Below are 13,188 nucleotides of genomic sequence, written 5' to 3'. Positions count from 1 at the left end.
TAGCTCACGATCTAACAATAGGAGGGAGGACTTGGTCCAATTAATAACTAGACCCGAGTACTGCCCGAATCAGCCAATGACTCTCATTGCCTCCGACAGCGACGCTGACGTATCTCCAAGAAGCAGCATGGTGTCATCAGCATACATAATAACTTTCTCCTGGACATCTCCGTATCGAAACCCCTGTATTAAGGGGTTACTGCGTATCACAGAAGCTCTATGGCCAGGGCAAATAAGAGGGGAGACAGGGGGCAGCCCTGTCTCGTACCTCTGTATAAATTGAAGGGTGCGGAAATCCGGCCCCCCTCTCTAATGACTGCCACCGGGGAGGAGTATAATAACTGTACCCATTTAATGTAGTTATCCCCAATCCCAAACTTCCTCATTACTGGCCATAGGTAGTCCCATTCGACGCTATCAAACGCCTTATGGGCGTCCAGGGAAAGCAGGGCTCTATCCCCCCTATTATCTGACTGGGATTGGATATTGAGAAAAAGTCTGAGCAAATTTATCGCAGTCGATTTCTGGGGCGGATTGGTCTGAATGTATTATGGTGGATATGACTTTGTTCAGACGTAACGCCAATACCTTGGCGAGAATCTTCACATCATTTTGTAAAAGCGAGATCGGACGATATGATCCCGGGTCCAGTGGGTCTTTGTTGGGCTTTAATATCAGGACTATGCTTGCTCTGGTCATTGACTGGGGGAGGTCGCCACTTTGTTTCGCTGCATTAAATACCTTCAGCAGGTGTGGAAGTATACATTCCCCATACTGTTTGTAAACTTCAATGGGGAGCCCATCGTCCCCCGGAGCTTCAGAGTTGGGGAACAAACTGGTCGCCACCTGTAGTTCATCAATAGTGATAGGGTCATCCAGCTCAGTACGAGATGCCTCAGATAAACCGGGCAGTTGGATTTCATCTAAGTATTCTGTGAGCGAGTCCTGTGAGTATGTGTGTTTGGATTGGTATAAAGAGGAGTAAAATCTCACCAATTCTGCTAGGATCTGGTCTGGGCTATTGGTTAGTCCTCCCCGATGAGAGCGTAGTGCTCCAATCGAAGGAGAGGTCTGATGGGAGTGGGCAATGGTTGCTAACAGACGACCAGTGTGTTCTCCCTCCTCATAGTGTGCAGTTTTTTGAAAAAACCTCTTTCTCTCCGCTGTAGATGATGTGACCTTATATAGCGCCTCTTGCACCGAAAGCCATGCATCCTTATTAGCTGGGGTTGGATCAGCAATATATCGTCCCTCTAATTCCTCTGCCATATGTTCTATTCCCTCCCTCTGAGCATGGGTCCTCCTTTTAACTGCTTGAATTTCAGTGATAAAAATGCTTCGAAGGACTGCCTTAAAGGCCTTCCAGGATAGAGCAGATGAAGCTTCATTGGCATGAATCCGCCAGTACTCTGCAATATGGAGTTCTATTTGCTCATGGGAAGGGAAGAGATTCAGCCAAAATGCATTCATCTTCCACGGAGCCTTAGCCGTCGCAGAAGGAGGACGCACCTCTAGGGTCACAATCAATGGTGAATGATCAGATACACTTCTAATAGCGTATGTCACTGTCGAGATGTAGCGGTCCGCTACCCCCGAACACAGACAAAGGTCTATCCGTGATAGAGAGGAGTGGCCCCTGGAGAAACAAGAGAACTGACGCACCTCTGGATTCCCTGCTCTCCAAGGGTCCTTCCATCCCACCTCCTCCATAAACTTACTGAGTGCCGTACGACCCCCACCCCGCCCACTCGCTACTGGTGGGTGCTTGTCTAAGAATGGATCAATGTAGTTATTAAAGTCTCCGAAGGCATACAGTGGGACCTCAGGATATTTAACTTGGTATGCTAGTAGGGCTCTCACTACTTGGTTGTTATATGGAGGAGGCACATACACAAAGGCTAATATACATTTAAGAGTAGATAATCTACACAAAAGAAATACATATCTCCCTTCTTGATCAATTTCGGAGCCGAGCTCCTCATATTCTATGGAACTATGCACCAATACACTCACACCACGAGAGTATGAGGTATGGGTGGAATGGTATGCCTTACCCACCCATCGAAAACTAATGCAAGACAATGAGTCCTTGGTGAGGTGGGTTTCCTGCAAGGCGCAGATAGCCGGGAGTAGGGATGAGCCGAACACCCCCCTGTTCGGTTCGCACCAGAACATGCGAACAGGAAAAAAGTTCGTTCGAACACGCGAACACCGTTAAAGTCTATGGGACACGAACATGAATAATCAAAAGTGCTAATTTTAAAGGCTAATATGCAAGTTAACTGTGCTTTCATGGAACGTCAGAGGGTTACATGACCCCCTGAAGAAGACAATGGTATCATCGTTACTTCGGAAACGTCTCCCGGCTAGGGATGAGCTTCGAGTTCGAGTCGAACTCATGTTCGACTCGAACATTGGCTGTTCGCAAGTTCGCCGAACAGCGAACAATTTGGGGTGTTCGCGGCAAATTCGAATGCCGCGGAACACCCTTTAAAAGTCTATGGGAGAAATCAAAAGTGCTAATTTTAAAGGCTAATATGCAAGTTATTGTCATAAAAAGTGTTTGGGGACCCAGGTCCTGCCCCAGGGGACATGGATCAATGCAAAAAAAAGTTTTAAAAACGGCCGTTTTTTCAGGAGCAGTGATTTTAATAATGCTTAAAGTCAAACAATAAAAGTGTAATATCCCTTTAAATTTCGTACCTGGGGAGTGTCTATAGTATGCCTGTAAAGGGGCGCATGTTTCCTGTGTTTAGAACAGTCTGACAGCAAAATGACATTTTGAAGGAAAAAACTCATTTAAAACTACCCGCAGCTATTGCATTGCCGACAATACACATAGAAGTTCATTGATAAAAACGGCATGGGAATTCCCCAAAGGGGAACCCCGAACCAAAATTAAAAAAAAAAAATGACGTGGGAGTCCCCCTAAATTCCATACCAGGCCCTTCAGGTCTGGTATGGATATTAAGGGGAACCCCGGCCAAAATTAAAAAAAAAAATGACATGGGTTCCCCCTAAATTCCATACCAGACCCTTCAGGTCTGGTATGGATTTTAAGGGGAACCCCGCGCCAAAAAAAAAAAAAAAAAAACGGCGTGGAGTCCCCCCAAAAATCCATACCAGACCCTTATCCGAGCACGCAACCTGGCAGACCGCAGGAAAAGAGGGGGGGACGAGAGTGCGCCCCCCCCCTCCTGAACCGTACCAGGCCACATGCCCTCAACATTGGGAGGGTGCTTTGGGGTAGCCCCCCAAAACACCTTGTCCCCATGTTGATGAGGACAAGGGCCTCATCCCTACAACCCTGGCCGGTGGTTGTGGGGGTCTGCGGGCGGGGGGCTTATCGGAATCTGGAAGCCTCCTTTAACAAGGGGACCCCCAGATCCCGGCCCCCCCCTGTGTGAAATGGTAAGGGGGTACTTTTACCCCTACCATTTCACTAAAAAACTGTCAAAAATGTTAAAAATGACAAGAGACAGTTTTTGACAATTCCTTTATTTAAATACTTCTTCTTTCTTCTATCTTCCTTCATCTTCTGGTTCTTCTGGCTCTTCTGGTTCTTCCTCCGGCGTTCTCGTCCAGCATCTCCTCGGCGGCGTCTTCTATCTTCTTCTCCTCGGGCCGCTCCGCACCCATGGCATGGGGGGAGGCTCCCGCTCTTCTCTTCATCTTCTTCATCTTCTTCTCTTCTTCTTTTCTTCTCTTCTTCTCTTCTTCTCTTCTTCATTTTCTTCTCCGGGCCGCTCCGCAACCCATGCTGGCATAGAGGGAGGCTCCCGCTGTGTGACGGCGCTCCTCGTCTGACAGTTCTTAAATAACGGGGGCGGGGCCACCCGGTGACCCCGCCCCCCTCTGACGCACGGGACATGACGGGACTTCCCCATGGCATTCCGCGTGACGTCACAGGGAAGTCCCGTCAAGTCACCGTGCGTCAGAGGGGGGCGGGGTCACCGGGTGGCCCCGCCCCCCGTTATTTAAGAACTGTCAGACGAGGAGCGCCGTCACACAGCGGGAGCCTCCCACCATGCCAGCATGGATTGCGGAGCGGCCCGGAGAAGAAAATGAAGAAGAGAAGAAAAGAAGAGAAGCAGAGAAGAAGATGAAGAAGAAGAGAAGAGCGGGAGCCTCCCCCCCATACCATGGGTGCGGAGCGGCCCGAGGAAAAGAAGATAGAAGACGGAGGAGGAGATGCTGGACGAGAACGCCGGAGGAAGAACCAGAAGAGCCAGAAGAACCAGAAGAACCAGAAGATGAAGGAAGATAGAAGAAAGAAGAAGTATTTAAATAAAGGAATTGTCAAAAACTGTCTCTTGTCATTTTTAACATTTTTGACAGTTTTTTAGTGAAATGGTAGGGGTACTTTTGTACCCCCTTACCATTTCACACAGGGGGGGCCGGGATCTGGGGGTCCCCTTGTTAAAGGGGGTATCCAGATTCCGATAAGCCCCCCGCCCCCAGACCCCCACAACCACCGGCCAGGGTTGTGGGGATGAGGCCCTTGTCCTCATCAACATGGGGACAAGGTGTTTTGGGGGCTACCCCAAAGCACCCTCCCAATGTTGAGGGCATGTGGCCTGGTACGGTTCAGGAGGGGGGGGGCCGCACTCTCGTCCCCCCCTCTTTTCCTGCGGCCTGCCAGGTTGTGTGCTCGGATAAGGGTCTGGTATGGATTTTTGGGGGGACCCCACGCCGTTTTTTTTTTTTTTTTTGGCGCGGGGTTCTCCTTAAAATCTATACCAGACCTGAAGGGTCTGGTATGGAATTTAGGGGGAACCCCACGTCATTTTTTTTTTTTAATTTTGGCCGGGGTTCCCCTTAATATCCATATCAGACCTGAAGGGCCTGGTATGGAATTTAGGGGGACTCCCACGTCATTTTTTTTTTTAATTTTGGTTCGGGGTTCCCCTTTGGGGAATTCCCATGCCGTTTTTATCAATGAACTTCTATGTGTATTGTCGGCAATGCAATAGCCGCGGGTAGTTTTAAATGAGTTTTTTCCTTCAAAATGTCATTTTGCTGTCAGACTGTTCTAAACACAGGAAACATGCGCCCCTTTACAGGCATACTATAGACACCCCCCAGGTACGAAATTTAAAGGGATATTACACTTTTATTGTTTGACTTTAAGCATTATTAAAATCACTGCTCCTGAAAAAACGGCCGTTTTTAAAACTTTTTTTTGCATTGATCCATGTCCCCTGGGGCAGGACCTGGGTCCCCAAACACTTTTTATGACAATAACTTGCATATTAGCCTTTAAAATTAGCACTTTTGATTTCTCCCATAGACTTTTAAAGGGTGTTCCGCGGCATTCGAATTTGCCGCGAACACCCCAAATTGTTCGCTGTTCGGCGAACTTGCGAACAGCCAATGTTCGAGTCGAACATGAGTTCGACTCGAACTCGAAGCTCATCCCTAGCCGGGAGACGTTTCCGAAGTAACGATGATACCATTGTCTTCTTCAGGGGGTCATGTAACCCTCTGACGTTCCATGAAAGCACAGTTACTGTTGTCATCTCGGATTTAAGAAAAAATGGCTGGTATAAGTAACCCACTGCTTGCTCCTCCCATGTTCACAGGAAGGAGATAGGGGGGCTGCTATGTGACATCTAAGTGGGAATGCTGGATAAGTGAGTATCTTGAGGGAGAGAAAAAGGGCCATGTCGTCACCCGCATGACACTGTAGTTTTACAGTTCCGGAGTAAATCTGCATAGATGAAGAAAAACATAAACCCAAGACGCACAACGGTGCGTCAAACAAACATGGGGGCTTCTTCTGAGCCAGGTTACACACCTGCAACAGCTCAACACGTAGAAGGGCCCATTTGCTTTGTAATCCAGGACTCCAAAATGTCAAAGTAAATGACAAACCTTTGTAGGACAACTGGTCCCACAGGCCATCCGGGAGCTCCTGGACCTCCTGCCCAAAGTACCTGATGGGTACTGACATGTACTTCATCAGGGTTTAACTTGCATCCGAGCTCACATTACTTGATGGAGAAATCAGTGTATGTTTCCGGCACTACCCCCATCCGGGGGAGGAATATGAAAAAGATCTGTGCTGTTGTTAATGGCGTCAATCAAGTTCCATGCCTGGTCTCCGCTCTTGTCTAAGTTCGTTTTCGTTGGCATCCAGCCAGTCAGAGGCCTCCGCCGGGTGTTCAAAGAAGTGTGCTTGACCCCTTAGGGTAATTCTAAGTTTCGCTGGATACAGCATTGCGTAGGAGGCTTGTAGCTTTTGTAAGCGTTTTTTAATTTCAGTGAAACGTGCGTGATTTTTCTGAACCGCTGCGGAGAAATTGGGGTAGAAGGAAATTCGGGTACCATTGTATTGAACATTCCTTTTCTCTCCGGCTAGCCGCAAAATGATCTCTCTATCCCGGTAGTTTAGAAGACGGGCCAGGATCGGACGAGGAGGGTGCCCCGGGGGGAGGGGTCTGGTGGGTACTCTGTGCGCCCGTTCCACAGCATATAGGTGGGTAAAGGCGTCCTTGCCAAACACATCTGTCATCCATTGTTCTATAAACTGCGTGGGATCACGGCCCTCTGCTTTCTCAGGAAATCCCACGATGCGCACGTTGTTGCGTCTGAGGTGGTTTTCAAAATCCTCAGCACGTGTGTCAGTGGCTCTTGCTAATCGTGTGGTAGCTTGGGATTCTCTGATCATATGGGGAAGCTTATCCTCTATTTCACTTATTCTGCTTTCTGCTGCAGTGGTCCGTTCTCGGATCTTCTGGATGTCTTGCCTAAGGAGAATAATCTCCTCTTTCAAGCCCCCAAATCGTGCCTGCAAGTTATTGACAGAGGCTGTGCATTTGTTCACCGCTCTCAGTATAGCTGCAAGTGTGGGCTGTTCACCCCCTTCCTCCTCCTCACAATCATCAGGCTCCTCGGCTACACCGCTGTTAATGTCTTCCTGTGTTATAATGGCGCCTGCCCCCTGTGTTCTCTCCCCCTCTTCCTCATCAGGATCATTGTGTATACCAAAGTCACAGTGAGACTGAGCTGCCAGCAGGCTGGATTTATCATTAAGTTTCTGGGTATAGTACCTCATGTCTTTAGGGTGTTCGGCGGAGCCGTCCTTCAGGCTTTTCTGCTGTTTGTTCTGTGCCTCTTTCAGTTTATCAGCGCCACGCTTCTGTGCTGATGGCGGAGCGGCGCCATTTTGCTGATCCATCCTCGATCCTTCTCCCTTCTGTCCTCGGGTCATCATACCCTCTGCACGGACCGGAGCTAGTGCGGAGTGTAGCGGGGACTTTCCCAGGGCTGGTAAGTAGCTTTTGGGGTCAGAATTAGTGCCGGAAACCGGATCAATTCAGGGTAACTGTGGGAGCTCTGTGACTAAGCGTCTGCTCACATGCCGCGCTGGCCACGCCCCCCCACTCAGCAAATACTTATTGGTGACTCCAAGAAAAATAAATGAATGGTGAACAGTCCCACCGCCTTGTAGTACAAAGTGCACAAACAATGAGTCATCAGTTCCAAAAAGGCAAGTCCACAAGCCACGGGATCACGCTATGTGCACTCTCTTCCAATACTCCACATATATGCATCCCATTGTGACGAGCATTGAGGAAATGGGGAAGGTTTGAAGACACCCTTTTTGAGGTATACGAACTCGGCGTTCGTTGGATTGACGCCCACACTCATTTTACAAAAGTGAGTGCACCCCCCTTCGGTGTCCTGTCCCCTTTTTCCACTCTGGCCGCCACGGAGTTATACTGTATACTGTCTGCTTATGTTTTTATATACCATCCTGCACACCCACCACCCGAATCGCCTGAACTACTGGATGGGACCCTTGCCTGCTGGTGATTTGTTACTGGATTACAAGCTGTTGTCTTGCAGCAGTAAGGTGAGCTGCTTACGAGCACAGAGGTGTCCCCACTGAAGACTTTGTTTCCCTTTCCTGTGGCTTGTGGACTTGCCTTTTTGGAACTGATGACTCATTGTTTGAGCACTTTGTACTACAAGGTGGTGGGACTGTTCACCATTCATGTATTTTTCTTGGAGTCACCAATAAGTATTTGCTGAGTGACCACATATGTGCTAGTATGATACTAGCCCTTTTGCACTGAGATTTTTTCTTTTCTTTTGTGTCAGTATTTACAATATTTTTATGTGCTAGTATGATACTAGCCCTCATGCACATGGACTTTGTTTGATTTATATATTTTATTTTGTTCATTTTTTCTGTACCCACACTGTATTTGTCACTCATTTCATAGCTTTTTATACGTTTTAGGCTATTTTGTTTCTTCAGTTTATTTGGATTTAGTGCTCATTAGACTGCACTTTATTACATTTCATCACACTTTTATATTTTGTATAATGTTTCCATTTTGCCTTTTGGAACTGATGACTCATTGTTTGAGCACTTTGTACAACAAGGCGGTGGGACTGTTCACCATTTATTTATTTACTTGGAGTCACCATTAAGTATTTGCTGAGTTATTACATATGTGCTAGTATGATACTAGCCCTTTTTGCACTGAGATTTTTCTTTTGATAAGTATTTGCTGAGTTACTACATATGTGCTAGTGTGATACTAGCCCTTTTGCACTGAGATTTTTCTTTTGATAAGTATTTGCTGAGTTACCACATATGTGCTAGTATGGTACTAGCCCTTTTGCACTGAGTTTTTTCTTTTCTTCTGTTTCAGTATTTACATTATATTTTTTATGTGCTAGTATGATACTAGCCCTCATGCTCATTATACCTTTATATTTTGTATAATTTTTTCATTTTTCATTCACCTCTCTATACATTTGAGCTAGCCCCTTCCCCTTCCTCCTCCTTCCTTCCCCTCTTATCACAGCGCAATCACCACTTACTTTATTCACACCACTTTTGTCTGTTTGGATCAGCCATTTAGGTGTTGCAGCAGTGCCCCTTAGCATAGGTATTTCTGACAGCGCAGGAGTTTCTTCATTATGAATCTAAAAGTTAATAACCCAGGAAGTCAGCACAGCACAGGGATGGTGGGAGCCCCTCATAATGATAAATTCATCATAATGAACATTCGTAATTGTCACGAAAAGTTAACGAAAATTCATATTTCGTACGAATCCAAATTGGATTTCGGACACAAATTACAAAATACGAACTAATTCTAATACGAAATGGAACGGAATGAAACAAAACGAATTTATTGACGGCGCACATGTCTAAAAGACAATAGTCCCTCCAGTTCAACATGTGTCAGTGTCTAGAATTATTTCCCATATCCCTGTATGTTGTGTTCATTAAGATGCACATCCAGGAATCTTTTAAAAATATCCATACTCCCCGCTGCCACCACCCATTGTGGAAGAGAGTTACACATTCTTATCGCCCTGACAGTGAAAAACCCCCTACGTGGCTTAAAGAGGAGGTCCAGCCCCCCCCCCCCAAAAAAAATTTACCCCAGGATACCCAAGCAGAAGTCTTCTTAGACGAAACGCGTAGGGTCTTTTTGCTGTACCCAGCCACTTGTTTACCATGCTTTTTTAATACTTTTTGAATCAATTCTATTTGATATGTTTTTATTGACCATCCTATGACTCTGTTTTGTCCAATAAACTCCAACTGATTTTTTGGATTTACACTATGTGGAGGCTCCCTTTTTTTCTTTTTTTATATATGGTGATTATGGCTCGTTCACACTGCTGTGTCAGAGGATCTCACTAGCTATCCGGGCAGACACCTGGCCCCCAACCTAGGAGGAGGATCCTGTCCCTACAGACCGCACTCACATTGTCATTCGGTGTATGACAGCCTAAGCCTTGATGACTCACCGCCCTTGGCCTGTGAGTCCACCAGTGCTGGTAAGAGTACCCCACCTTCTTCTATGTTTGGGATCTCCATTGGGAAGAACATTATTTCATCTCTGGTCCATCATTTTTGTTTGAACAACATATGAGGAATTATGGGACTGTCACTTCATATGAGTTTATGAACTTGTTTTGAGAATAAGATCACAGTATTTCAGTTATATTTGATTTTTTTTTATGTCAGCACTGTTTCACTTTGCACATTGTGTATATTGCTTACTCCACTTCATTGATTAATTTGCTGCAGCCAGGCTTGAGTGTTTATCCACACTCACCTATATAAGGGGGTTGTTTCATTTATATTATGATAAGATTTCATTAATATGATGAGATATGCACACGCACATTCACCTTAGATGTGTCATATTGGCATGTGAGGTACACCTCTTACTTTGTATGTGAGATTTGTGATTGTTATCCTTTTGCACAATGCGAATATTTATGGGTTTGATACATTGTCACTTTTAGAATCTGGGGCGATAGCCCTAGGCTGCTTGCATTTGAATTACACAGTATTAGCGCTACACTTTATTCTGTTAATTAACCTGTTCAGGGAGCCCGCAATTTTGGCATCCCAGCCGATCTTCGGCTGTCGGGTGCAACCGCCGCCATTTCTCTTAAGGGAACCCAGCAGTGAAACTGTCAGAAACCATGAATCAGACTGAGACAGAAGTACAGTTAAACACTTGTTTAATAATTATAAAAAAAAGATAAAGAGAGTAAAAGTAGTCAAAACGTCAGAGTTCAGGAACGGATAGTGAGACAAGCCAAAACGTCAGGGAGCCAGAGAGGAGCGTAGTAGCACAGCAAGCAGGATTTGGAGCTAGAAGGAATGTCAGTCAAGCAAGTCTTTAACAGGAACACAGGAGAGCGTCTCTAGAGATGTGACCAAGGCGAAGGCAGAGATCATCTGGGCTGGACGGCTTAAGTAGGCAGCACTGATGAGCAGGATATCATCAGCAGGCGAGTCACTGTGGAGCTGGCAATCAGCCGACAGCTGAGCGCCCACCAGGCAAACCAAAAAACAAACACCAGTGCTCCACCTTGCCAAACAAAAGACTAATATGCAGATATAAGAGATATTAGGGATAAGTGTGCTATAAAGCTCAGACAGTAAAGTAGCCAAAACCGTGTCAGGGAAAACCCACCAAGACAATAAGAACTAACAGCAAAAAATGAATAAAAGCAAAGCAAAACAAAAAAAACAAACATAATGAAACATATATACCAATGATAAACCTATCACAGGTTTGTCAGCCCACCTGACTCCACCTTGATATTGTACTGCAAGATGATCTACATACAGTATACAGCATATCTTGAATTATACAATCAGATCAGGGTCTGAGCAACCAGAATTCCCTTACTTGGTTATGCTGGGTTATATGTAATACATTTATGTAATTTATAACATAATAAACATATATTTTGTGAGGGGCATTGTTGCTAAACCTCAGACAGGAAATGTGAACAAATCATATCCCTCTATAGTGTGTACTTGTCTCAGTCCAGAGCACTAAGTGTCATTCCTGTCTGCTGTCTCCTTCCTCTGCTATCAGCATAAGTCACTTCTGACAAGTTTTCCTGACACCAAGAGAAAAAGGTGACAGGGGAGGAGCTCCAGCTGATTGACAGCCTCAGCTCTGTTCCTGTGTGCTGTGTGGAGGGGGGGTGTGTCCCTTCCCTCCAATCAGCTCTCAGAGCTCCCCTCACTGAGCTCTACAGAGTGTAACATCAGCTCTCCACACCCGTTTTTCTGAACGCTTAGACAAGCTTTAAAAAATTCTGCACTTTGAACAGATGTAGAGAAGAGAAGACTGCAGATAAACCGGTACAACTTATATAAGGGGATTTGGTTAATCTCTGTGTATCACCTGAGGCCAGTCACTTCACTGGGGATATGGAAGGGTTTACATCCATTTAGAAAAAAAGTTTGTGGCTTAAATCTATACCCTGGTCTAAGGCTAAGCATTACATCTGAGTTGAAGTGCTCGTTATACATTAAAAGCTCTTTAAACAAAATCCTCATTATACATATATAAATGTCTGGCCAAGTCGCCATCCTCAGCTACTTACCTCTGTGTCTTTATCTGGAGCTGAAATGCAGCCAACAGCTGTTTGTTTCTTGCTGACAGCAGAAAATGTTGTCTCCGCCCCCATCCATCCAATAATAACATTGATCCCCATACTGAGCCCTTCATCCATCCCCAGATCCCCGTACTATCCCCAGGATGTGCCGTGTTATAGGGACTCACCTTTCACAGAGACCGAGACTTCATGTGAGAACTCATCTGAGAACTCACGGTACTCAGAACTATTACGAGATGATATTCGTTTAGAACATTTATAATGTCCGGCTGTGTTTAGATCCACTTTCTGAATACTGAACTCAGAGTCCGGGAATTCTGATTTTATCTCTTCATTATTCTTGTAAAATATTGTTTGGAAGCCACTAAAATCCTTATTATGATGACATCTCAGAGTCAGGGCGTCTCCTTCATAGATGGCAGATGGAGGTCTCTGCAGGAGGACATAACCTGGAAAAAATGTAAAAAAAATAACGTGAGTACGGAGTGCAAAATATAAGGAAAATCGCAATATCTGAATAACAGCAGCCTGACTGATATAGAGAAATCCTCCAGATATCCCAATTATGACAAAAATACAAATAATAGACCAGCTGGAGCTTCCTCCTATAGACTAAGAGAAGGGGTAATGGTCCTGGTAGTCACGCTGGTACTACTAGTCCTTCTCACAATGGGGCAAACAGGACAGCGCAAGTATTCTCAGCATTCTATGAAAAGGAAAGATAGGATTCCTTTGTAACATATTGTAGTACGGGTCTATATTCAGAATTCATTTTAGTTATTGATTTATAGGAAACTTAGTAATAGTTTTATGTTGGTATATAAGTAGTCACTTCTGTCTATATACAACATGCCTAATGCATGAGACTTCTGTTTCGCTATGGGAAGTTGGGAACCTTTGACCTTTTCTTTTCACCAGTTGTAGTATTGTTTTCCCTGCCATATATAACTGGGAGGCCGGGGATTGAATTTGAGTTTTGATTCAGGACTGAAGAAGAGAAAGTCTGAATCAAGTTGACTGTCGCCTCCAGGTATTTCATTTCTAATGAGATTGTGACTCCCCTGGATTGAAGGCTGTATTTATCTGTATGTATTTATACATGGAGATCATATCCCCCCTTATGGATTTATACATGGTGATCATATCCAAACTAATGTCGTGTTTGGTGAGCATTGATTCCGAGCATACGTGTTCGTACTTTGGCCTTTTGTGTGATGGACTTGTGTACACACGATACGAAAATCTGACAACAGACCGTTGTTTGCCGAAAATTGACTAGCCTGC

The 13,188-nt window shown here is 45.3% G+C and overlaps 1 protein-coding gene across 1 annotated transcript in view; it reads right to left on the bottom strand.

Moving 5' to 3' along the window:
* LOC141116684 (uncharacterized) overlaps positions 1 to 13,188 on the bottom strand; it is a 218,410-nt gene that overhangs the window by 11,064 nt on the left and 194,158 nt on the right. The window contains exon 7 of the mRNA XM_073609075.1: positions 12,072 to 12,353. Within this exon, the coding sequence (XP_073465176.1) occupies positions 12,072 to 12,353 (282 nt within the window). The remainder of the gene's footprint in view (positions 1 to 12,071; positions 12,354 to 13,188) is intronic.

The sequence above is a fragment of the Aquarana catesbeiana genome, linkage group LG13, assembly GCF_042186555.1.
Source record: "Aquarana catesbeiana isolate 2022-GZ linkage group LG13, ASM4218655v1, whole genome shotgun sequence".
Lineage (NCBI taxonomy): Eukaryota > Metazoa > Chordata > Amphibia > Anura > Ranidae > Aquarana > Aquarana catesbeiana.
This window is presented reverse-complemented; position numbering and strand designations above follow the sequence as displayed.